Here is a 27,157-nt window from a genome sequence, read left to right as displayed (position 1 = left end):
ACAGTTCAATCAAATCGTATACCATCTGATTCAATCCAATCATATACAATCGATTCAATCCGGTCATATACGATCCGATCCAATCTAATCATATACCTTTCCATCGTACACTATCCAATCACATATCATATAATCCAATCCATCACACATCACCTAATCCAATCATATACAATCAACTCAACAATCAACTCAAAGGAATCAACTTAATAACTATGCAAATTAAATTATGCAATGTTTTACAATTCAACTCAATCATCTACAATCACATTCAAAACAATCATATCAAGCATAATCTATTCAATTGGGAGTTTCTCTAACCGACAACCATCACCATATGAGCGAGTGATAGTACAATAAGCCAATGTTGTTGCCACGTCCGTTCATACCTTACCAGGGTATGAACGAATCAACCAATCATGGATCCAATCCAATCAAGTCCTATAATGTCAGGACAATAAAATGGGAAGCATCCGACTTTAACGGTTCCATCCTCTCCTACGTTTGGCGACGTAGTTTATTGGTTCGAGTATGGACTATACTCTTACCCAATTCGGTGCTCGATACTCCTCCCAAGACTCAATATGTTCATATCTATCAAGTGAGTAAAATACTCAAAATACTCATTTAGTCTCATTGGACTCTTTTAAATCAACTCATTTAGTCTCATTGGACTCTTTTCAAAACTCAAATCAAATCTGGCCTCATTGGACCTTCTTTCAAATTGACTCATCTCAAATCATCAAACTCTTCTCTTTAAATTGATACCATCTCAACTCAATGGATGTAGAAAATATTATATGCATTTAAAATATAATTCCAACTCCTTAACTCTACCTCAAAATAGACATTTTTATGTAAAAATGTTCAACTCATTTATACTCAAAATACTCATGTTCAAAATAATTAAAAGACTTTTCAAACTCAACTCATGCTTAAACTCTTTTTAAATTATAGATGAAACTAATAATTCTTTAGACTCAAAATAGTGTGTAAATAGTTTATGCAAAAAGGTTCACAAATAATTTATTTAAAGATCCTCCTCAAAAGATCATTTATTTTCAAAATATTCCTAAGACTCCAATCAACTCAAATTATACACATCACATACCACAAAATCGCATTAGACTCCAATCCACTTCATCACACAACATGCTCATCAACATAACCTCTCCATTCACATCATCGTCAAATACCATTATTCACATCGTTATCAAACATCATCATCACATCATCATCATCATCAAACATTATCATCACATCATTGTTAAATATCATCATCACATCAATCGTCAAACATCTACTCCAAAATCCTTATTTTAGTCCTATGTTCAATTTATGGAAGCAAAAGGACATTCTTAACTATCCAATTCATTATTTTCATTCCAATCAATACACATATACACAAAACCATCCATCTCAACTCAAGACAAATTATGACCAAAGAAATCTCATCTTGGGTTCATGTGAATGAAATATGAATCCATACTCTCAACAAAACTCAACTCAAGAATATCATCAATATCTATAAATCTATATACAAAGATACATTTGTAGTCAATAATATGAAAGATAACTATTTAGTAACTCAATTCATTAAAATCATCAACCAACCAATAGTATCTAAAAACATTCTATAGTTTAGGAAAACTTTCAAGAAAACCTTCTTAGAAGGTTCAACTCTTTCACAACTCCTATCAAACACATCTATGGGCATATGGAAGAACTCAATCCATATTTTAGGTTAGCCTTACATACCTTGTTTGAAGACTTTGAAGAAACCTTGATGTTAGGTCTTCAATGGAAGACTTGAATTCTTGAAGCTCTTGAAGGCAATCTTTGTTGGAGAAGGATTTGGAGAAGAAGAAGAAGAAGAAGAGAGGCAAAATTTTAGGGATTTTTAGAGAGAGAGAGAGGACTGAAAAATGGTCCCAAAACTTTCAAGGATAGGGTATATATAATTAGGGAAAAATCCAAGTTGCCCCTCTTCAAAAATCTGAAAAATTGGGCAAAAAACCTTGCTGGCGCTATAGTGGCGCGTCGCGCCATTGCAGCGCCAAGCCAAAATAGGCTTAAAACCCTGCACATCTAATAGTGGCGCGTCGCGCCAAGCCCCAAACTACTGAGGCTGTTTTCTGGCGCTATAGTGGCGTGGGGCGCCACTGGAGCGCCAAGCCTAAATTTCGCCCAGGCCTGAAATTCCTGCAATACTAGTCTGTAGTAAAATGACTATAACGTTTGACTCCGAACTCCAAAAATTTCAATCTTGGTAGCGTTGGAAACAAGACTCAAATACCTTTAATTTGGTATGTCGTGGGACACCCAGTTCTTTATATCCTAGGAGATATGCTCGTTTGAAGTTGACCCTTATACTAACTCGTCTGAAAACTTAATCGATTGGAGTTCTTTGGACGCGACTTGGTGTTAGAGATCCCTTATGACCCCTAAACACATCTAACACACTTCAAATACTTAGGAATTAATCCTAACTCATGTGTAGAATTACAAGTCCTCCGGTCTGAGTCTACCCACACGTGAAGAAATATTCGAGTCCTTGCGAAAAAATTTCCGGGGTGTCACACATTATTATTTAATAACTATCCAAGTTGTCCCAAACCAAATCAAACACTTCACGTGAAATTAGGAAATAAATGATAAAGTTTAGCTTTTGTTTTCTATATTATTAGAATGTATCAAAGTGGAAGTATTATATGAATATACTAATAGGAATATAACTTTTTCTTAAATATAATTTAATTTCATAATGCTAATGGAATTCCATTGAGGCATCAACTCACAGAAATTGGATTCATGTTATATAACTAAAAGGTTAATCAAATATTGTCCCCATCTTGTTTCTAGCAATTTGGATCTATGAAGGTGTTAAACTAATGAAAACATCCTAACCAACATTTCAGTATTCTTTCTATGTTCCATCATTTGGTAATTAAATTAAACTGTAACGTACCAACGGATTCCAAATTACTGCAAGCTAATTATCTATTGCTAATATAACAAAAATATGTTTAACAACTCATATCAATCAACTCTTAGACATAACAAAATATGTATAATAACTCATATCAATCAACTCTTAGACATAACAAAATATGTATAACAACTCATATCAATCAACTCATATCAAACATGAAGCATTTATCAATTTCTCAATTCAACTCAATCGGATAATTGGAGACGTTAGTCGAGCGTCGTTGAAAATTCTGACAGACTCCAAAGCACTCCTGGAAGAACTTTCTTTTTTGCTAGCTGGTCCAAATTCTTTTTTGCTTTTGGTTGTTTGTTGTATTGTTGCAGGTTGCTGGATTGATTCATCAACATATAATCCCACCAACTTATTCCCCATTTCATATTCTGAACTGAGGAGACAACAACCTGGCAGCTTAGGAATTCACCAACACACAAACACTACTCTCATGCCAAATTCCTTGATGCAGCACCTGCAACAGCTCTCTTACACCTCAAGATTCCTGGAGCTCCTTGCTATGTCCACTTGTTATGTGTAGGAACAGAAACATGCAACAACAAGCAGTCGAACACATCAGCTAAGAAGGAAAGAAGAAGCTGTATACAGGCACATCAAACAGCAACACTGGATCCTTCCAAAGTGCAAGCCACCTTCAGTCAAACTTTTAAGCCAGGGATGCATCACCAGCATTGTGATTCAGTCCTTTTTCTTCCACAACAACAGCCCCAGCAGCAGCATTAAACAACTTCAACAACTTCACCCTGCAACTCAGAAGGACCATCTACAATTCTTGTTAGCATGTTGTCTTGTTTTTGTGGACATGTGCAGGTACTTTAATGAGCTGAACACTTCAAAGGAGCTGATCACTCTCTCTTTGGAGGCAACAAGAAGTTGTGTACAGTTCCACAAAGAGTCAAACAGAGGGAGACAACCTTGTACTCAAAGCCCATCCTGGTTGGCACATAAGGTACCTTCAAAGGAGCTGATCAACTCCCCTTTGGAGGCAACTAGAAGCTGCCTACAGGACTGCAACAGCCCTCACAGCTCCCATACTTGTGTGGCTCTTTGGTTAATTGTTTGTGCAGGTACACAAAGTCTCAGAAAAAGGGAGACAACAGCCACACATGCAAGGGCCTCACCTACTCCAATCACCTCTCCATGCATACCAGATGCATTCCATCAACATCTGCAACAGCTCCACCAACTTCCAGCAGACAAGGAACAAATACAAGCTAATAGTACTGGTTACAGCAGCTTGCACACTTCTTTGGTTGTATGTTTTGTTGGTTTTGTTTGGCTGTGCAGGTACTCTAAGAAGCTGAACCTGATCACAACAAAGAACCTCCCTTCTTGTGTAACTGACACCAACAAGCAACCTAATCACAAAGGAAGCAACAAGGAGATGCACATTTGCTTGTTTGTGTATTTTTTCTTTTGTTGGTTGTCTATGCAGGTATCCCAAATCCAAAAGAGGGATCTACAACAAGCATATTACCAATTCAGCTACAGAGGCAACAACAAACTGGTTACAGGACTGCAGCAAGCTTCACTGCTTGCTTCCTTGGCTATCTGTATGTGTAGATCCACATACCAGGAGCTCTCCAGCACCCTCCAACATCCTCCACTACCTGCAGCAACCATACCAAATTATTTGGATCCCCTTGCAGGTGCTTGATTGTTAATATAGGCACAAAAGAAGATCATCTACTAGCTGGGCTGAACAACCACAGCATCAATGGCCTAGGTACAAGGCAGCAATAGTTCTACTCCATAACAATAGCCATAAGCAAAGCTACTACAACTTTAATTTGCAGCAAGCAATAAGCTTTTTCAAGGCCTTCCTCAACAACTCCAAGGATGCTGGTTGCTACAACTCAATATACTTACGCTACCTTCATCCTTCTTAGCTGATATATGCTCAATCCTGAAGTGGATGCAACCTTCCATTGGGACTTACCTGTTATGACAAGACTAAAAAGGGCAAAGATGAAAAGAATTTTCCCACCCCATGCGAGATAGAAGGTTCATATACTTGTTCTTCTTTCAATTTAGCTATGTATGGTACGTAGCATAGTTGAATAGGACTAGTGTAGATTACTTTCTTGTTTTCTCATGGAAGGGGAGAGTCTCCCTCATTTATGCTTTATTAGTCGAATTGTACCGGGAGAAGTCCTCTCATAAGTTTACTGCTTTTTAGTTATAGTTAGCCCTTTTTTTGTTTCGGGGATGAGTTAGCCGACCTTAATAGGTTAGCTGACTTATGAACCACCATAGGATCGGAGGTAAGGTTTATGTCCCCCTCCTTGTATTTTTTTTTACTTTTGTTATTTATGTTAAGGCTTGGGGGTGTTGCTCAACCCCTGACTGTGCACGAGAGGTGGGAGCCTCGTGTAGGGTCTGTTCCCCCCCCCAAAAAAAAAAAAAAAACTTATCAATATCAACATAACAAAATCAAGTTAATAGATGTATGAACTCATTAGGACATAAATCTATCAAGAAAACCCAATTTCTATGAAAATTCAATCTCAAAGAAGATGTAGGGCACATGGTGAATTTAATCCATGTTTTTAGTATCCTTACATACCTTAGTGTAGATTTTGAAGAAACCTTGATGTTAGGTCTTCAAAGGAAAACTCTTGAGTTTGAGAGGATTTTATTGGAGATAATTTGAGAGAGAAAGGGATGAAGATTAGGGTTGTTTGGAGAGGCAAAAGACTGAAATTATGATCCAAAACGCGTCCAGTTGTGTATATAGATAGTAGGTAATTTTACCAAAATATCCCTACAAAATCTGGAAAATCGGCCAAAATTCATTGCAAGTCCTCTCTGTTCGATCAAGCATAACGTTTGACTCCGAACTAAGAAAAATACAATCTTGGTGGCGTTGGAAAGAAGACTCAAAGACATTTAATTTGATAGGTCATGGGACACCCAATTCATTATATTTTAGGAGATATGGTCGTTTGAAGTTGACCCTTATACTAACTCATTCGGAAACTTAGCTGAAAGGAATGATTTGGACTTGGCTTGATTTTTGGGATCCCTTATGACCCTAAATCACATATAATATACTTTAAATACTTATGAATCAATCATAAATCATATATACAATTTGAAGCCTTTGAGTTCGATTTTATATGTACATGAAGAATGGTCCGAATCTTAGTGGGAAAAAAAAAGTTGGGGTGTTACAATGGGAGATCTGGAAGGGCTGGTGTGCTTGCACCTATGGTGACCACAAACGAATTAGTCAAGCAAGAATTATTCATCAAGTTGAATGGAGCGTCAAAACTACCTTATACAAGCTTCTGCTACAAATTAACTTCAGCATCCCTTGGAACAATTTTTGTGATCTAATTGATAGACTCAAACCCGCTCCTTGATGGAAGATAGTCACTTGGGAGAAACCTGGAGAGGTAAGAGTGAAAATAAACACTGATGAAAGCTTCCTAGCTGAAAGTGGAAGGGATGGCATAGGAGGCATCATTCGAAATAATAGTTATGATATCATATCTGCATTTGCGGTCTCAGTTAAATGCAACAGCAACAATATAGCCGAGATTCTTGCAGCAAATTATGGAGTAATCCTATGTTATACACTGGGCTATTCAGAAATAGATTTGGAGTTGGACTCCCTTATTGTTACTAGAATGCTTCAACAAAAAGTCAACACTAATTAGAAGCTGAAGAAGAGAATTGATATGATCCTCAAGAAGATAAACCTGATGAATACTCGTGTCTCCCACTGTTTTAGAGAGGCAAATCAAGTAGCAAATAGGTTGGCCAAATTTGCCTCCCATAATGATCTTGGGATGCATTTTGACACCTTTCACTCTTTTCCTATGTATGCGAAAGGGCCTATCAATTGGATAAGTGTCAATTTCCTAGTATTAGAATTAGATATGATAAGGCTAATTGTTTTGTTAGTTAAATAATTGTCTTTAGAGTAGGATCCTTTGAATTTAATCCTACTCTGCTTTTGTTGTTGGCTAGATTGGTTATATATTCAGTCAACTGACTTTTGTATTCCTAGGTCAGGCAAAGCCCCCCTCTATAACTTTTTGCCATATTTGTCTCACCTATGATTTCATAGCATTAGACAAGGCAATTTGATAATGGAATAAACTCAGAAATGTCAAAGCTTTACTTGTGTCCAAATCTTTTGGATTCATTCATTGTCAAGAAGAAGGAATTCTAAATTAAATTTTGCATCGGAATAGGAGAGTACAATGAAAAACTTTATAAGGAATAACACAAGTTCATAGGTAAGAATTCTTTAGAAAAAAATGATGGCATAGCCAAGGGACGAAAGCAAATAATACGTATCATGAACTTGGGCTGTGACAGATATAATATTAGAATTGAAAATCCCCTCTATACTGTAGTGGGATAAACCTCAACGAGAACCTTCTGAAGGAGTTTGTGTTAAACTATAGTTGCAAGGTGTATTTGGCAAAGCAGACAATAAATGGCATGGGCTTGAGATGTGAAAATAAAGATATTGGTCTATGCAGGTATTGCATTAATAGGTGTTGCAATGGTAGAGCTTATAAATACTTCTATCTTTGTTTGAATGTTGAATATTGATAATGTAAACCTATTGAGAGAGTGTGAGCTTGGTACAACATTTTGGTTGAATCTTTGTGAAGAGAGACCTGTTGAACAAGCTTTGATAATATGGCAAAATTTATTTTTGGTAAATGTTGGTGAAATTACAAGATTACAAATTACAATTGAAAAATAAAAATGAAGAAATTAACTTCACTTCTTGGCTGAGGCGCGGATATCTCGCTCTCTTTAAGGAGATTCAAGCCCACTGCAGTAAATCGTTTCACTGGTCCAGCAGTAGTCCTCTTGACTTGTCCCCTCCAAGATACAACAGCCTTATCACAAAATGTAACTCAACAAACTCTGGACAAGAGTTGAGTTTAAAGCTCCACACAAAGAACACCTCCCTTCAACTAATAAGAACTCTCTTTTTAGACAAACTTAATTCTCTCAATTTTTTTCTTCTCTTATCTTACATTTCAGAACAAAGAAGACCTCTCTATTTATAGGAAAGAAAATCATACAAAAATCAAAAAATAATGGAATGCCATCATTATCATCATTTAGTGCACCATTATGATTTAGTGCACCACTTATTAGTGATAATTATGTTAAAAATACATAATGGAATGATTTAGTGCACCACTTATTAGTGATGATTAGATTAAAAATACATAATGAAATGATTTAGTCTTGCACTAACTAAAGATGATAATGAAAGACATTTTTATGCACTAAAGAGAGAATAATAACATATGCCACTTATGCAAATTAATATCACTCAATATTGATATTAAAATGCTTAAACACTTAAGTAAAAGTATACTTATGGTAATAAGTCTATAAAAAGGTAGTTGTTCAACCAAACAAGAAAATAGAGATCAACTAGGAAAGAACAAGCAAAGAATTAGCATCCAACTAGGAAAGAGAGAACAAGAAAACAATGTTCAACTACGAAAATGACAGGATATTATATCTATAAAAGCATGAGGTTGTGGGCAATTCAAACTCACCTGCTGTAGGCATAGAGAAGCAGTTTTGTCTCAAGCATTAAGAGACCTCAAGCAAGTTGTTCGTGAAGGCTTTAGGTGTAGGTTGTTTTCAGTAACAATTTTCTATTTTTGTTTAAGTTATTGTGTGAGTATTGTGAGGGTTGTAACAAGAAGGGGCTTTAGCTTTTTGAAGAGAGTTTAGAGTTAGAAACAATACAAGTGAATTGTGTGGGTTAGGTACTAGAGTTAGTTCCTTTGATTATTGAGTAATATCATAAAACTTGAATAAATTAGTGGATTTGAAGTCGTGGTTTTTACTCATTGAATAAGGGGTTTTCCACGATAAAGATTGTGTGTTGTTTACTTATTTGTTTTGAACAAATCTAAGAACCTGGTTCCTAGAATAAATTTGGAGGCATCAACTTTCTTCAATTTGCTTAGAAACATTGGTTGCGAGGTGAATCGATTTCCCTCAAGGTCTTTGTAAGAGTTAGGTTCTTTTGTAGGATCAATAAGATAGGGTTTACTATACCCTTTGGTTACTTTCGATTTCCTCTCTAGTGTCTACTTATCGATCTTTACTTTCCTGTCTTTAATTTCCATATTTTGTTCTTGTTCGTGGTTTGAATTACATCACGTACAGTAGTAGGACAAATTAAACCTCAACGAGAACCTTCCGAAGAAGTGATGTTAAACTATAGTCGTAAGGTGTATTTGGCCAAAGCATACAATATATGTCGTGGGCTTGAGATATGACAATAAAGACATTGGTCTCTGCAGGTATTGGCACTTGGAGTTGCAACAGTAGATCTTATAGATACTTTTATTGAATTATAACTATTCCATTACAAGTTTATAAAATGACAGACATAAAAACATAATATGGATAACTAACGAAAGCATACATACATATTTAAACACTGGAGTTTGGTCTTGTTTAATTTCTAGTGATAATTTGTAGGAACAAGGCACAAAGGTTTTTTCTTATGCATAGCCAGTCCAGGCAAAACATCAGTATCGATGTCTTCTCTGTTCATTCCACAAGGCAATTCCCAATCAAAAGCGTAAAGAAGATTGGAAAGTACAAGTTCCAAAGTGGCCACACCGAGTGCCATAGCCGGGCACCCTCTTCTGCCTGCTCCAAATGGAAGCAACTCAAAATTTTGGCCTTTAAAATCAATATCACTATTCAAGAACCTCTCAGGTATAAATTCTTCTGGATTTTTCCATATTTCAGGATCCCTTGCAATAGCCCAAACGTTAACATGAACTATAGTTTTTGGTTTAATTTCATATCCTTCTAGTATGGAATTTTGCATCGTCTCTCTTGCTATTAACAATGGAGCTGGTGGGTACAATCTAAATGTCTCTTTTATCACTGATTTAAAATATGGAAGATTTCGGATATCATCTTCCTTTACTATGGACTTTTTACCAACCATTTCTCTAATTTCTTCTTGAACTTTCTTCATGGCATTTGGTTTGGCTATCAAGGCTGTCATTGCCCAAATTACTACAGCTGCGCTCGTGTCCGTTCCACCAACTAGCATATCCTACAAGAGAAAGTCGAAGGATAAAATTAAATTCAACATTGTCATATCAACTGAAATGTTTTCCTAATCATAAAATGATATAACATGTGTAATATCATACAAGTTTAAAAGGCACTTTTTAATATTTGACCAAAAAGTTTCTTTATATTATGATGGCGCCACAAACATGACCAAGGAACAAACTTAGCTGTATGAAAGAGTGTTAATACCAAGTCAATAAATATAACGATACAAAAAACTTGCTTATATACAATTTTCAACATCTAACCAATGATTAATTGATATGAATTTTCACTTCAATTTTTTTTAATTCATTCGTAAGGTTAACTGTTTAGCTAGGAGTAAGCAGCCGACGAGAGCAAGTGTATAAAAATATAGACACAAATAAAGTAGCTCATTACCATGATAATAGCCTTTATGTTGTCCAAAGTGAGATCAATTGGAGTTGATTTCTCTTTCTTCAATTGGAGCAAAAGATCAATAATGTCTCCTTCCATGGATTTTGGCCTATTGGGATTGAGATGTTGCTCAATGAGTCCTTCATAAAACTCATCCAAATCCTTAAAATTCTTCTCAAGTCTATTTATTTTTCCGGAGAGTTTATCAATCCATCCTAAGAGAGGAAAATGATCCGAGACAAAAAAGCCTCCCAACATTTCTTCCGTCACTTTTAAAAGTTCATGAAATTTCCTTCCTTGGCGTGTTTCTTCATTATACCTAATACCGAAAGCAATTCTACAAATAATTGTGGTTGTAAGTGAAATCACTATATTGCTCAAATTGATACTTTGTGAAGTAGCTGCATATTGAGATATTTTCTTGATCATTGTTGATACTTCATCTTCACGAATTGGACTAAAATATTGCACTTTCTTGAGACTAAATAAATGAACAACACATATTTTTCGAAGTTCTCTCCAATAGTCATTGTAAGGTGACACGCCAATATCTTGACCATTGTAAGACAATTTTTGCTGGCCAAGTATTGAAGGTCTACTACAAAATGCTAAATCTTGTATTTGTGTTACCTCTTTTGCTAGATTTGCTGAAGAAACTACAACCATAGTAGAAGAACCAAGTTTCAATGAGAATATTTTTCCATATTTTTTGGAAAGTTTCCAAAAATAGAGATGAGGGGTTAAACTATTAAATTGATGCAAATTTCCAATGAATGGCAACCCTATAGGGCCTGGTGGCAGAATGTTTTTTCCATTCTTTTTGGATTTAGGAAGAAAAAAACTGAGAATAATGATGATAAGAAGGGCTACAAAAAGGGGAAAGAACATCATGTGTTTTTTTTGGAAAAGTCACTTGAAAGATTTTCTACGATTTCTTTCATTTATACTACAACTAACGTGAATTCGATATCTAAAATCTTGCTTGTATTGTTTTCAACCATTATTTTAATATCCTAAACTTCTCTTCTTTTTGTATGCGTTATTTTCATGAAAGTGACACAGGAAAATTCACATGCCACAATATTTAAAGATTGAAAAATGACCTTTGCCCACATTGTCCAAATATCTGTATCATCAATGACTTCATAGCATTAGACAAAGCCAATTTGATAATGGAATTAGCTCACAAATATCATTCATTGTCAAGAAAAAGGAATTCTAAATTAAATTTTACATCGGAATAGGAGAGTAAAATGAAAAACTTCATAAAGAATAACACAAGTTCATTTGGGAAGCATACTTAGGACAAAATGATGCCATAGCCAAAGAACAAATATATGAGGGTTATTAGTACTAATGGCTAGTAGATTTCTAGGACTCTTGTTACTTGTACGACTCCTTTTATTCAGTTTTTATATAAATTCTATACTTGTTAGCTTTCTTATCTTTATGAGTGTAATTACGTAGGTTTCTCTGTTATTTTTAGGGGTGTGCATCGATCGGTTCGATTTATCAGTTTTCAGTTTTGAAATATGCTAAACCAATAACAAATCAGTAAAATATTTTTTATCGATTTTCGATTTATCGGATTTTGTCTTTAACGGTTCGACTTCTCCAACAATTTGGCGCGACAAGATAATAATATAATTTTATGGAATGCTTATAAAATAGAAACAATAGTGACTAACATGAAAAAAACTCTACTAGTGCAACACAAATAAAAGAACTAGGGCAATAATGTGAATTGAAGGCTAAACGGTAAAGGTAATAACCAATAAGGTATTGATATTAATATTTAATATTTATTTAGGGGTAATGTAGTAAATTACTATTGTCTTAATGGGTTATCGGTTTACCCAATAAAAACCAATGACGAACCAATAACCCGATATTTTTTCTATAAAACCATTAAAAATCAATTAACCTAATAACTCAATACCAATAACATTTTTTTCGGTTCGATTTTTGTACACTCCTGATTATTTTATTCTCAGCCTTGTTTGTAATAAACTGGCTAAATAAGGGCCATACAGAATTAATACATATCAGTTGATCTGCGTCCAGTTCTTTTCTTTCTCTTTAATTAGGCAAAAGCAAACAATACGTGTCGTGGGATCAGACTGTGACGAATATGATATTAGAATTGAACATCCCCTCTGTACTGTAGCAGGACAAACTTCAGTCCCACCCCTGCTAAATTAGTGGTAATTTTAACCAGGAAATGAATCTATTGGCAAATCCTACAAATAGAAGCACATTTTCCTCTGTTTCATACTTTTTGGTACCTAACTTTCCAAAATTAATGTTAATTCTCAGCTAATTGACAATATATGTGTGATCTGAAGGAGGAAGAACTTATGGACATATTTTTAGCATGTTTATTACACCAAAAAAGTGTTACCATTGCATTTAATTCCTAGTGGATTAGTAAATTAGCTTCCAAATTTCCGCGACATCCTTTGGAACTAGAAGGGAGGTTTTATTGACACAACCACTCTGTTACAAGTTTATAACGAAAAAATGACAGACATAGAGGCACAAAGGTTTTTTCCTATGCGTGGTAAGTCCAGGCAAAACATCACTATCAATGTCTTCTCTGTTCATTCCACAAGGCAACTCTCAATCAAAAGTGTAAAGAAGATTGGAAAGTACAAGTTCCCAGTTGCCACACCGAGTGCCATAGCCGGGCACCCTCTTCTTACTTCTCTAAATGGAATCAACGCAAAATTTTGTCCCTTAAAATCAATATCGCTATTCAAGAATCTTTCAGGTATAAATTCTTCTGGATTTTTCCATATTTCAGGATCCTTTGCAATTTCCCAACCGTTAACATGAATTATAGTTTTTGGTTTAGTTTCATATCCTTCTAGTATGGAATTTTGCATAGTCTCTCTTGCTAGTAACAATGGAGCCGGTGGATACAATCTAAATGTCTCTTTTATAGAAAGATTAAGAATAAGACGAGTTTGAGAAAATAATAGCAGATAGTTGTTCTGCCCTTTTGCTTTTTATTTATAGAGTTCGTACATGTTGATGATAAATATAAGAGTCCTTATCTAATACCTATTCTAAAGAAGAGTAATCTTTTTGTTACAAAGGATAAGCTACAACAATTGAATTTAAATTGATGATGGACTCTAATAGCCCCCAGCAAGATCATGTTCTGGATCGAACCATGAGCTTGGATCGAAGATTGAGGAACCGAGTTGTGCCAACAGATTTAGTGAAGATATCTGCTATCTGATTTTGAGATGAAACATAGCGAACCACTAAAGATTGATCTTCAACCATCTCTCCGACAAAGTGATAATCAAGACGAATATGCTTTGAGCGTTGATGGATGACAGGATTCCGAGATAAAAACTGTGCAGTAAGATTATCACAAAGGCCTATGGGAGGAGCACGTAGTTCACTGATAAGTAGTTGTACCCAAATTAATTTAGCAGTTGCAAAAAGCTAAAGCACGATACTCAGCTTCAGTGCTTGAGCGAGCTACAGCCTTTTGTTTTCGAGAAGACCAACTGATCAAGTTACCTCCATAAAATAGTGCAAAACCATGTTGGGAGCAACTATCATCAAGGTCAGAGATCCAACCAGCACCCGAAAAGGCCACAAGACTGGAATCAGACATAGGTCGAAGGAAGAGGACATCATGGATGGATCCTTTCAGATATCGAAGTATGCATTTGACAGCTGACCAATGAGCAATGGTAGGTGATTGCATAAATTGACATACTCGATTAACTGCGTAGGACATTTCTGGCCTAGTGATAGTAACATATTGAAGGGAACCAACAACACTACGGTATAAATGAGCATCAGGCAGAGGATCTCCAGAAAGAATAAGTCTCGATCCAGATTCAGCCGGACTAGAAATGGGCTTAGCATCAACCATGTTAGTTCGACGAAGTAAGTCACGAATGTACTTGCCTTGAGATAAAATGATCCCATTTGATTTGGGAGATACTTCAATACCAAGAAAATAATTTAATGAACCAAGATCTTTGAGGTAGAACTGTTGATCAAGAGAGTGAATGAATGTGGTGATGAAATTACTATCACTGCCAGTTATGATAAGGTCATCCACATAGACAAGAACATATGTTGTGTGCTTAGAATCTTGCTGCACAAAAAGAGAAGAGTCAGATAAACAAGAGCGGAAGCCAATGCCGAGGAGAAAAACCTTTATCTTATTGAACCAGGCACGTGGTGCTTGTTTGAGGCCATATAAGACTTTGTTCAATTTGCAGACGAAATGCGACCGATGAGGATCAACAAATCCTTTCGGTTGCTCCAGAAACACTTGTTCAGAGAGATCACCATTTAAAAATGCATTTTAATGTCAAGTTGTCGAATGGGCCACTTATTTGTCACAGCTAAAGACAAGATAAGCCGAATGGTTGTGGGCTTAACAACAGGACTAAAGGTACCAAAGTAATCAACACCCTGATCCATCTGTTGGGGGAGGAAGCACCACAACTAAAGTTTGATATGATGAAAATAATGAAAATAAATTAGACACGAAAATTTTACATGGAAACCCCTCTAACTGATAGAGGAGAAAAAATCATGGGGTAGAAGGATCTCACTATTTTTGTATGGAGTACACAACTCTCAAATACAAGGAGAAAACAACAATTAACACTTCTCTCTTGTAAAAGGAACAACTACTAAAGAGGACACTCAAGACTACAATATTTATCTTGGTGTATAACTCTCTTTGTATTCTTACTCTCTCTTTCTGGGATGGGATAAATGAGGGCAAGAGGTCTTCTATTTATAGGAAACTAAAAACGCGTAAAATCCGCGTATTGAACCTCCATTCTTGACTACGCGTTCAAAATGCGGTTTGTTCCTTTTTTGACTACGTGTTCAAAACGTGTTTTGTTGACTATGCGTTCAAAATGCGTTTTGACTATCTTGCATTCTTGCATTCTCCCACTTGAAGATTTAATTGAGAATCAATTAAGTCTTCACACCATCCTTTCTACTCAATTACTGTAATGTTACGTTTCTGCTAGGCCAATAGAAGATCGACACCATATAAACTTGTTACAGTTGATCGGCTTCGTAAACATATCTACCAGGTTGTCATTGGTGTGAATTTTCTGAATATCCACACTGCCTTCTTCCACCTTCTCACGGACAAAGTGATACTGAACTCGTATGTGCTTTGTTCTTGAATGAAATGCCGGATCCTTTGCAAGATGCAAAGCGCTTTGACTGTCACAAAATAGAGCAACCTTCTCTTGTTTGTGCCCGAGCTCCTCCAGTAACATCTGCATCCATATTGCCTCTTTGCTAGCTTGTGTAGCTGCTACATATTCTGCTTCCGTCGTAGATGTAGCCACGATAGATTACAGTTTTGAAACTCAGCTTACAGCTCCTCCAACAAGAGTAAACACATAACCTGTGGTAGACTTACTTTTATCAAGATCACCTGCATAATCTGAATCAACATAATCTTTAACAGTAAAGTCTGATCCTCCATAACACATTGTAACATCTGAGGTACCCTTGATGTATCTCAGGATCCTCTTAACAGTATTCCAATGCTCTCTTCCAAGATTAGCCATGTACCGACTAACCACTCCCACTGCTTATGCAATGTCAGGTCTTGTACATACCATGACGAACATTAAATTTCTCACTGCTGATGCATACGGTACTCGAGACATCTCCATCCTCTCTACTTCATTGCTAGGACTCATACTTGAGGATAACTTAAAATTAATAGGAAGTGGAGTAGAAATTGACTTACAATCTTGCATCTTGAAGCGTCTCAAGATTTTCTTCAAGTAGTTCTTTTGAGAAAGTCAAATCTTCCTATTATTTTTGTCTCGGTGAATTTGCATCCCTAGAATCTTGTTTGCTGGTCCCAAGTCCTTCATTTCAAACTCCCTAGCCAACTGTGCCTTTAAATTTGTGAGGCGATCTTTGTTGGGGCCTGCTACCAATATGTCGTCAACATACAACAGCAAAATAACAAAATCTTCATCACCAAATCTCTTGTAATAAACACAAGGATCTAAACTATGTCTGTTGTATCCAAGGCTTATAATGAAGGAATCAAATCTCTTATACCAACACCTCGGCCTGTTTGAGACCGTATAGAGATTTTTTCAATCTACAAACCAAGTTCTCTTTTCCATGTTCTTCAAAACCTTCTGTTTGGAGCATGTAAATTTCTTCTTCAAGTTCTCCATGAAGAAATACAGTTTTGACATCTAACGGTTCCAAGTATAAGTCAAATGTAGCACACATCACGAGGACCACTCGAATTGTTGTGAGTCGAACCACCGAAGAAAATATCTCATTGAAGTTTATACCTTCTTTCTGAGCGAATCCTTTCACCACCAATCTTGCACGATACTTCTCCACTTGATCATTACCATTGCGTTTGATCTTGTAGACCCATTTGTTTCCAATGGCCTTTCTTCCTTGTGGTAATTGAATAAGATTCCATGTTTTATTTTTATGAAGAGATTCAATTTCTTCTTGCATTGCTGCCACCCACAAAGATGATTCTTGGCCTTTCATAGCCTCGTGAAAAGTTGAAGGCTCTCCATCTTCTGTTAGTAGACAATATGCAATATTACTCTCCATAGAATAATCTGAGTGTCAAGATGATTCTCTTCTCTCCCTAGTTGACCGTCGAACTTATGGAGTTTCGATCTCAGCTTGCTCTTGTTCTTCGTGCTCTGGTGCTGCTTCAGAAGAAACTGGAACTTCTTCTATTTCTTCAACTTCAACTGTAGTAGTCTCTGATTTTTCTTTTAAAGTACTACCTTCTTTTGCTTGTATCTTATTTTCAATAAATATAACATCCCTACTGATTACCACCTTGCGGGCTGTGGGATCCCACAAGCGATACCCCTTGACTTCATCAGCATACCCTAAGAAAATGCATTCTCTAGATTTTGGATCCAACTTCGATTTTTCTTGGGTGTTGTACATAACATAAATAGGACTTCCGAATATATGTAAGCGAGAATAATCAGCTGGTTTTCCTGTCCATATCTCCATTGGCTTTTTCAGATCAATTGCGGTTGATGGTGACAGATTGATCACATAACAGGCGGTTTTGACTGCTTCTACCCAAAATGTTTTTTCCAAACCTGCAGTTGCCAACATAGCTCTTGTCCGTTCCAACAAGGTTCTGTTCATCCGCTCTGCTACTCCATTTTGTTGTGGAGTATATGCCACCGTGAACTGCCGTTTAATACCATCTTGTTTACAGAAGTTATTAAATTCATCACCAGTGTATTCTCCTCCATTATCTGTCCTCAAACACTTGATCTTTTTCTCAGATTCAAGTTTCACCCGCGCTTTGAATTCTTTGAAAACTGAAAAAACATCTGTTTTTCTCTTGATTGGATACACCCAACTTCTCCTAGAGTAATTGTCCATGAATAACAGCAAATATTTCGCTCCTCCTAGAGACTCCATCGGTGCTTGCCAGACATTAGAGTGGACCAGATCTAGTATTTCCTTGCTTTTAGCAGAGGAACTGCTAAACTTCAGTCTATTTTGCTTACTGGTAACACAATGCTCACAAAAGGGTAGTGAAACCTTTTTGAGCCTTGGAAGAAGCTTTTGTTCAGCAAGAATCTTCAAACCTCGTTCCGACATATGGCCAAGTTTACGATGCCACATCATAGTTGATTCTTCAAATGAACTTGCTGACGCGGTTGATACTTCTCCTTCTTGGTGTGTTTCACCTTTAAGCACATATAGATTTGCAATAAGTTTTTCTGCTTTCATCACTACAAGCGCTCCTTTGGATATTTTCATGACTCCACCATGAGTCTTGTATGAACATCCATTATCATCTAATTTTCCCAAAGACAATAGATTTTTTCTCAAGTCTTTTACATGTCGTACCTCCTCGATGGTGCGTATCGTGCCATCGTACATTTTTATTTTGATGGACCCAATACCAATAACATTCAAAGCATGATCGTTTCCCATGAACACAGACCCTCCTGAGATAGGATTATATAGATGGAACCATTCTCTTCAGGACGTCATGTGCCATATTGCTCTTGTGTCCATGATCCAGACATCAACGAAACGTTTTCTGTCTTCATTATTTGATATTGTCTCACTACATAAAATATCGCCATCATCCGAGGTACATGCAACATTCTCTTGAGCATTTGATGGCTCAGGGTGTTCACTCTTCTTCTTGAACCGACAATCTTTCTTGAAGTGCCCTTTCTTGCCACAGTTGTAGCACTTGATATTCTTCTTACTTCTTGATTGAGATCTGTCATGATTGTGACTCCTACTAGGGCCACGTTCCGTTGGTCTTCCTCTCACCATCATCAAGGCTTGAACTTGCTGCGAACTTGCTTGTCTGTCTTCATTATTTTTGCGCCGATTTTCTTCTTCCAAGACAGCGGCTGTAATTTCATCGAAAACTAGACTGTCTGTATTGTTCGTCAGGTTGATGATGAGTTGATCATACGAGTCAGGCAGATTTTGCAGTAGAAGCTCCGCACGTTCAGTCCCCTCTATTTTGCAACCCATTATTGTAAGTTGCGAAAACAGAGTATTCAAAGTATTGATGTGTTCAGTAACTGACATGGACTCTGCCATTCGAAGAGTATACAATCTTTTTTTAAGAAGATTTTATTATGTAAAGACTTGGCCTCATACAACCCCGTAAGAGTATCCCATATTTCCTTCGTCGTCCATTTTTTCGCCACACTAGACAATACTTGATCAGCTAGTGTATGTCATTCAACTTGCTATCATCAGCAAATTCTGTGGGTCTGCCTTCAATTGCAGCTAAGCAATTGTCTTTTCTCAATATCGCTTTTATTTTCATTTTTCACAATGAAAAATTAGTCTCATTGAATTTTTCAACGTCAAACTTTGTTGTACTCGACATTGTTATTTGCTTCACACCCTTCTAGATCGTTTCTGAATATTTTTATGAACAATCGTGACAAACTGTACCGTCACCGAAAATTACTATTCACGTGAATAGTACTATTCACCGAATTTACTATTCACCGAATTTACTATTCACCGAATTTACTATTCATGAAAATTTACTATTCACGAATAGTACCTTCGCATAAAACAGACAGAATAACCGAGTCTCTAATACCACTGTTGGGGGAGGAAGCACCACAACTAAAGTTTGATATGATGAAAATAATGAAAATAAATTAGACACGAGAATTTTACGTGGAAACCCCTCTAACTGATAGAGGAGAAAAAACCACGGGGTAGAAGGATCTCACTATTTTTGTATGGAGTACACAGCTCTCAAATACAAGGAGAAAACAATAATTAACACTTCTCTCTTGTAAAAGAAACAACTACTAAAGAAGACACTCAAGACTATAATATTTATCCTGGTGTATAACTCTCTTTGTATTCTTACTCTCTCTTTCTGGGATGGGATAAATCAGGGCAAGAGGTCTTCTATTTATAGGAAACTAGAAATGCGTAAAATCCGCGTATTGAACCTCCATTCTTGACTACGCGTTCAAAACACGTTTTGTTGACTACGCGTTTTGACTATCTTGCATTCTTGCCCATCGACTTTCCTCTTAATTCTGTAGACCCATTCTTAATAAATTATCTCAAGTATTTCAAGTTGATTTATTGCTCAAATAAACTTATTTATCTTTACTATTTACAAGTAATTTTTCAAAATTAGTCAAATAGTCGGATAACCGCAAGTTAGCGGCTATTTTGAATGCTAACACTTTCTCAAAGTGAAAATTTGAACACTTATAATTTTTAACTTAAATCTGTTAAAGTCTTTTAAATTAAGTTTTTTAAAATTCTTTAAAAAAATTAAGTGGCGATTTTTTTTTCTAAAATTAATTTTTTCTCTAAAAGGTTGAAATTAATTTTAAACTATGTTTTTCCGACAAAACAATTATAATTCGATTTCGGTGTTCCCATGCACCATTTTGTTCAGGTGTATAAGGACAAGAGATACGATGATGAATACCGTGATTTTGTAAAAAGGATGATAAATTTCGATACTCACCGAAAAAGACTTAAGGTGGGGAAGACCGAGAATGAGGTGATGAGGGTTGAAGACGGTAAAGGTCATCATCAAGTGTTCCTCGAAGCAGTTTCCTGCCCTGCAAATCCTTCACATAACAATCATAAGAAGCAAGATGTGCCTGTTTGGGAGTTGACCGTGGTTGCCTTGTTGGTGGAAAATGTTTTTCATTGGAGCGATTGTGGCAATTACAAGCATCATGATTAGTTTTACCACATATTTGACATTGCACACGACGCTTGGACTGGTGATTGTTGGACCGAGTGGAATGTGAATATTATTGAGGTACCATAGACTGAGCCCAAGAATAGATGATGGATTTGAGTTAAGGGGTGGAGTGTCACGTCCAAGAGGGTACCCTAGGCATTCGGAGATTATTGTTGGTCCCAAGCGAGCTACTTGGTCTAATTACTCATTCAATCACTTAGCAGAAGATTCGACTCAATAGATAATTAACTCAAGTGGCATTTAGAAACATCATAATTAATAAATATATAATAGATTGAAAATATTCAAAGTATAATGTAACTCAATGTTATAAATTCAATAATGAAATTATGATTTAAAAACGAAGAAATCTTTCTACTCAACTCTACTCTGTCTATGAAGCCTCTTTGTGAGGGAGGTTTGTGCACATGAATTAATAGTCAAAGTATAAGGAAGATGGCATAGAGACTCATAAGAAGGTGTCGAGACAAGTCCACGGCTACCTCAAAGAACTACTAAATATTAAAGGAATGACTAGAAAGAAAGGAGCTCTTCCAAATGCAAAGAGGTCTCACCAAAACTGGCGAAGTAGATCCTCATCGGTGCGCCTGTTGATGATCTTTAATACTTGTGTCTGTATCATAAAACGATGCAGGTCAAATGGCGTCAGTACATGCAATGTACGGGTATGTAATATAGATGAAAGGAAACTTACTCAGAGACACTCAACTCAACTCAAAAAACTGACGTTGCCGCAGCCGTCCAATACTTTGCTAGGGCAAAGGACGCTCAAACTCATGAATCCAATATAAAAGTCCTCCTTTGGGACAAGAGAGGCTTGACCTCTATCCTACGCTGGCTACGTAGTTTATTGGCTCACCCCATATCGATGCTCAATACTACTTCCAAAATAGTTTATTATGCTCATATACATCAAGTGAGTAAAATATTCAAAATATTCATTTAGTCTCTTTTGGAATAAGCTCAAAACTCAACTCAAAGAACGTATTTAAAATAAAAATAAAATGTGACTTCTCAACTCAATTTCAAAATAGACGTTTAATGAAATATTGCTAAACTCGTTTATACCCAAAATACTCACGCTCAAGTGCTACTCAGGAGATTTCTCAACTCATGATCAAACTTTGTCTCAATCAAAGAGGACACTTGTTATTCTTTAACTCAAAATAAATGCATAAAATATTTAATGCATGACGTTCACAACTCGTTCTTTAAAACTCCGTCAATACATAATGTACAATAAAATCTCAATTAGGGTTCATATGGATACAAACACGAATCCACAGTCTAAACAAGACTCAACTCAAGAAACTCATCAAAGAATATCATAATCCATGTATAATAACACAAGGAAATTTATATACGAACTCAATAGGAATGATAGTTAATTCAAGAACTCGATTCATGGAACTTTTAAACTAATCTCAACTAAGAAAACTGAAGATGTAGGGCACTTGGATGAACTCAATCCAAGTTATGGGTAGTCAGTCTTACATACCTGGGATTAAGACAGGACAATCAATCTTGAATACTTTGAACCCTAGCCTATTCTCCACTCCTTAGCCATAGCTCTTAAGTTAAATTAGCGTAAAAAACTTAGGAATGCGTTTAGAAACTCTTTTAAGGTCGAAAAAGACATATTTTAGTCATGGGTTAAGTATAGGAGGGGTGGAAAAAAGACCGAAATGCCCCTCCACAGAAAATTGGCCCGTGTGGGACCAGTCTTTTTTCGAATTTTTTTCGGATCGAATTCTAACCCCATAGAAAATAACTAGGATAGAATTATCCGGTTGGCCTAAAATTCAACCAAGACCATTTTTCCACACAATTTTTCACCCTGGTCAATATTCCGACCTCGGACTGACCGAAAAAGTTGAAGAAAATGCATTGCACAAGCGTTCTTTTGTCTAGGGGTATTTTGGTAATTTTTACCGGGTGTAACATGGAGCGGATTGAAGAGAAGATGAACTGTGTTTTAACAGAGCATGAGGAGCAGAGCCGAATTGAGTGTTAATAGTGGAAGAGTGAAGTTCTTCGGCTAAGCGTTCTTTTTCTGGAAGGAGTCCAAACAGTTCTTCAGGAGTGATATGACCAGAACGCATATTAAATGCAGCCTTAAAAATTCCATATGAAGAATCAAGGCCATTTAGAACAAATGAGATGAAATCATCATCTTGTACAAAGTACAAGCTTTCTGCTAGAGAATCGGCAATTGCACGTTTCTCCTCAAAGTACTCTAGGATGGTAAGATTGCCTTTAGAAAGGTTTTGAAGTTGAGATTTTAATTGCATGACTCGAGCACGCGTCTGTAACTGAAACATAAGCTCGATTTTGGTCCAAGCATCATAGGAATAAGTGGCTCAAGATAAGTGACCAAGAAGAGGATCAGAAATCATTTGACGAAGCCAAACGAGAATAAGAAGATCGCTGCGTCACCATTCCTCATAGGCAGGATTAGAAGTGATTTCGGATTGTGCTTGGATGGTAGAGGAATCTGTAGAAGTAGTGATTAAAGTTGGGGTGACTGTAATGGTTTTTGGGGGAGGATTAAACCCAAGAACAAAGGAGTCAAGAAAAAAGGCTTTGAGTATGTCTAAGGTATTTTCTTTCCAAAGGGAATAGTTATTTCTGTCAAGTTTGAGAGAAAGGTTTGGTAGTTGAATAACGGAGGAAGAACTGGATTGTTTTGCAAGTGACAGCAGGTTGCCGGAATTTGGAGAAGTGGCCATAGGATCGATGGGCACCGCTGATACCATATAAAGATTAAGAATAAGACGAGTTTGAGAAAATAATAGCAGATAGTTGTTATGCCCTTTTGCTTTTTATTTATAGGGTTCGTACATGTTGATGAAAAATATAAGAGTCCTTATCTAATACCTATTCTAAAGAAGAGTAATCTTTTTGTTACAAAGGATAAGCTACAACAATTGAATTTAAGTTGATGACAGGACTCTAATATTTTATCACTGATTTAAAATCTGGAAAATTTCGGATATCATTTTCATTAACTATGGACTTTTTCCCAGTCGATTCTCTAATTTCTTCTTGAACTTTCTTCATGGCATTCAAATTCACCATCGAAGTGTCATTGCCCAAATTATTGTAGCTGTGCTAGTGACCGTTCCACCAACTATCATATTCTACATACAATGACGACCAAATAACACTTGAGTTATTTGGTGTATATATTTTTATTATAGAGAAGTAATATAAAATATGTGTTGGGTTGAATTAAACTGAATAAATTGAAATAATTTTTATTTTTAACTTTAACCTTCTTTTTTTAAAAAAATCTTTGAGAGAAAAACTTTGTAGAAGGGCAAATGTGTCACTTATTTAAAACTAATATAACTTTAATGTAGTACTTGTTCGCACGCCCAACAATATGATTGTTATTAAATTATAAAGTGTGTGATTTAACTTAGGAAGAATATATGACAAAAATGTTGCTCACAATTGAATACAATATTGTACATGTGTAAGAAAATAAGGAAAAAGGAAAAAAAGATGAAGAGCATAGTAATTGAAAATTACAGAACTTATACACTAATCTTTAATCAGTTGTGCTTTTATTCATTGACTCACCATACTAATGGAAAATGTATATAACTATCTATGAAAATAAAAGAAAGGCAAATTAGTAATTAAAATTAAGGAGAAAAATGAAAAAAAAGAAAAGTTTTGTGAATGTTATAACTCCAAAGCAACTTATACAACACATATATTATTCTTATAAAACTTTGCAACATCCTGGAAAAATTATTTTTCAAGTAGAAGGTTAGGCCAGAGACAGGGTAAAACTCCTTCATATATTGTTGAGTGATCGTTCGTTATCTGGGGAAAAAAATTGAAACTCCAATCGATCTATTTGTCATGTATTACTATTTTAAAGCTTGTCAATATCTTGGAAAAAAGAGTCTTCAAGTAGGTCAGACCATATAGAAGGTGGAGCTTCTTCAATATTGTTGAGTGACTGCTCGCTATCTGGTTGAGAAAGATAATTTGGATGTTTTCCCTGTTCTGACAAGCAAGGCGAAATCACCACTTCTAATGAATTTTCTTTACTTCTTTGATCATTTATGACTAGAGAAGGTGGAGGAGATAAAGAAGGGAGCCACGGAGAAGTCGGTGAAGTTTCTCCTTGTCTCATAATCGTAAATTCAGTGTCTTGAGGTCGAATCTTATCTTTGTATAAAGAAGTTTGGAAACTACTAGGGGTGTGTAATTCAGGCAAATGGGAGAAAGGGGTTGAATCTTGAATAGGTTGATCAAGATTTAAAGGAATTTGATGAACTATGTGATTTCCCAAATTATTATTAGTGCTTAAGAATTGGCTATCTTTTAAAGAATTTAAAAAATTGTAAGCTTCTGCATTTTGGATAGCACTTAAAGTACTTATATTGTTGTGAGGTTGTTGTAGTAGATTTTGCAAGTAATGAAGTCTCATAGCTTGTTCTTCCCATGAGTGATTTTCAATTAGTTCCTTCAAATTTGCCAAAGCTATGAGATGTTGCAAGCTATTAAAGATATCAGTTCTAGGTCTATGAGTCATTGGATCATATCCCATTTGTATTAGCTTCTTCTTCAAATGAGTGTTCCAAAAATTCTTGATTTCGTTGTCAGTTCGTCCGGATAAATGTGTTGCAATTGCTGACCACCTTGAATAAGATAAAAGAAGGGTTTAACTTTGATACTCTAACATAGTATAAAGAACAAAAATAAAGACAAGAGTTTGACTTGTATACTGTGATAACAAAAAAAAAATCATGTGAAATAATAATACATTATTATTAATGCAAGAATTGATAAACTATTTAAAAGACAAAAATAGCCTTGTAGAGTGAGTAAATTATGTATAATATTTCACTAATTGCATGACTACATAACAATTCCTTTATTATTAATATATCACCGTATAAACATTTCTTATATTGCTCATCTCTGCATCAACAATCTCAACATTACTATCTGTATAATTTACTTCTAAACCAAACGATCCCTTAGGAGTCGTTTGGTGTGAGGTATAAGGAATAATAATCACAGAATAAAATGGTTGGAGGTATTAGATAGTCATGGAATTATTTATCCCACCATTTATATCTTAGTGATGGGATAAGTTATTCCATATACATGGTGGATAACTTATATCCTGAGATAACTTATCCTGAGATTAACTTATTCCCAACCAAATGACCCCTTAGTGCATAAAAGAAGAATCCATAAAACAAAATCCAAAATTTCAAGCCATATATAGGCAAATTTCAAAAAAAAAAAAGTAAATAAAAAGAGAAGAAATGAAGTTAAATAATTACTTGTTTCCCAGGACAGCATGGAGATTGAGAATTGTTTGTTCCTCTTCTTGAGAAAATTTGCCTCTTTTAATATCTGGCCTAAGATAATTACTCCATCTCAATCTGCAACTCTTTCCACATCTATTAAGACCTACACAATATCAACAAAAGAAAATTTTGAATATAATCATATATATGAGAAAAAATTAAAATTTTAGAGTTATAAGTTAAGTTGTGTACATCGTCAATCATATCACTCAAAAGATATTAACAGATAAACCATTTTAAAATATAAGATTTGTAATTTTGAGAATAAAGTAGTTCATGCTACAATAAAATAATGATATGATAATATAATTATTTTTTTACAATCTCGATTTAAGAAAAAGAAAATTAATTGCAATTATAAATGTGAAGAGATGTTTTATTTTAAAACTATTTTAACCTGAAATAAAAATGTTTATGTGGACCTTATGCTACAATTCTTCTTCAGTTATGAAATTTTTAGTTGGATACATGACAGAGTGATCTTTTCCTTTTACAAAAATCGATATATCAGTTCGAAAAAGAATCTTAACATGCCGATGTACACCTAGCTGTATAGTCATAAGTATAGTCATAAGTTAGTAACTAGCTAGAGGGCGACCGACCTACTGGATCAATTGAGAATATTATGGGAAAATACCTGCAAGTTTAGGGAGGGCTCTCCAGCTACCATGGCCATGTTTGTTGATATGATTGGTGAGTTTTTGGTCTTCTTCTGGAGTCCATGGACCTTTCTTTAGACCACTCTCATCACTAAAAGGAGGCCTTCCCATTTTCTCTCTCACTTTAATTAATTAATAGTTAAAAATATAATTCTGTCTGATTTGGCTAATTGTTAGCTGCCTCCTTCAAGTCCTACTAACATAACTACTCAAAGGTTGATGGGATTCAATCATATATATAATACTTACGTATGTTGTAAAACATGACTTATGTGAGAGTTCAATTATTTATTATTTGTTTTCACATTTATGTGTTGGGAAGTAGTTGCTTGTCAGTTTGGTACCCCTCAAATCTGTGTGGTTAATTGTTCAGTAATAAAAACGATTTTGATGGAATGGTAAGTACTCCTTCATCCTTAACCAA

The 27,157-nt window shown here is 35.6% G+C and overlaps 2 protein-coding genes and 1 pseudogene across 2 annotated transcripts; all 3 read right to left on the bottom strand.

Moving 5' to 3' along the window:
* Nucleotides 1–9,319: 9,319 nt before the first annotated feature.
* On the bottom strand, nucleotides 9,320–11,429 carry LOC129877423 (6,7,8-trihydroxycoumarin synthase-like). The gene is made up of 2 exons (XM_055952924.1): nucleotides 10,478–11,429; nucleotides 9,320–10,076 (listed from the first exon to the last, which is right to left on the bottom strand). The coding sequence occupies exons 1-2, from the start codon at nucleotides 11,363–11,365 to the stop codon at nucleotides 9,468–9,470; spliced, it is 1,497 nt and encodes a 498-aa protein (XP_055808899.1). The 5' UTR covers nucleotides 11,366–11,429; the 3' UTR covers nucleotides 9,320–9,467.
* A 1,544-nt stretch (nucleotides 11,430–12,973) lies between these two features.
* Nucleotides 12,974–23,872, bottom strand: LOC129873326 (5-OH-xanthotoxin synthase-like; annotated as a pseudogene).
* A 386-nt stretch (nucleotides 23,873–24,258) lies between these two features.
* LOC129880804 (transcription factor MYB53-like) lies at nucleotides 24,259–26,928 on the bottom strand. The gene is made up of 3 exons (XM_055955005.1): nucleotides 26,712–26,928; nucleotides 26,048–26,177; nucleotides 24,259–25,393 (listed from the first exon to the last, which is right to left on the bottom strand). The coding sequence occupies exons 1-3, from the start codon at nucleotides 26,842–26,844 to the stop codon at nucleotides 24,622–24,624; spliced, it is 1,035 nt and encodes a 344-aa protein (XP_055810980.1). The 5' UTR covers nucleotides 26,845–26,928; the 3' UTR covers nucleotides 24,259–24,621.
* Nucleotides 26,929–27,157: the final 229 nt, after the last annotated feature.

This window comes from Solanum dulcamara, chromosome 2, assembly GCF_947179165.1.
Source record: "Solanum dulcamara chromosome 2, daSolDulc1.2, whole genome shotgun sequence".
In the NCBI taxonomy this organism is placed as follows: domain Eukaryota; kingdom Viridiplantae; phylum Streptophyta; class Magnoliopsida; order Solanales; family Solanaceae; genus Solanum; species Solanum dulcamara.
The sequence above is the reverse complement of the archived record's forward strand: the minus strand, read 5'-3'. Positions and strand labels throughout refer to the sequence as shown.

Coding starts and splice junctions, on each gene's coding strand:
- LOC129877423 (XM_055952924.1), bottom strand. CDS start 11,365: ATGATGTTCTTTCCCCTTTTTGTAGCCCTTCTTATCATCATTATTCTC. Junction 10,077..10,477: donor ACATAAAGGCTATTATCATG/GTAATGAGCTAC, acceptor TTTCTCTTGTAG/GATATGCTAGTTGGTGGAAC.
- LOC129880804 (XM_055955005.1), bottom strand. CDS start 26,844: ATGGGAAGGCCTCCTTTTAGTGATGAGAGTGGTCTAAAGAAAGGTCCA. Junction 26,178..26,711: donor AGCCCTCCCTAAACTTGCAG/GTATTTTCCCAT, acceptor GATATTGTGTAG/GTCTTAATAGATGTGGAAAG. Junction 25,394..26,047: donor CATGCTGTCCTGGGAAACAA/GTAATTATTTAA, acceptor ATCTTATTCAAG/GTGGTCAGCAATTGCAACAC.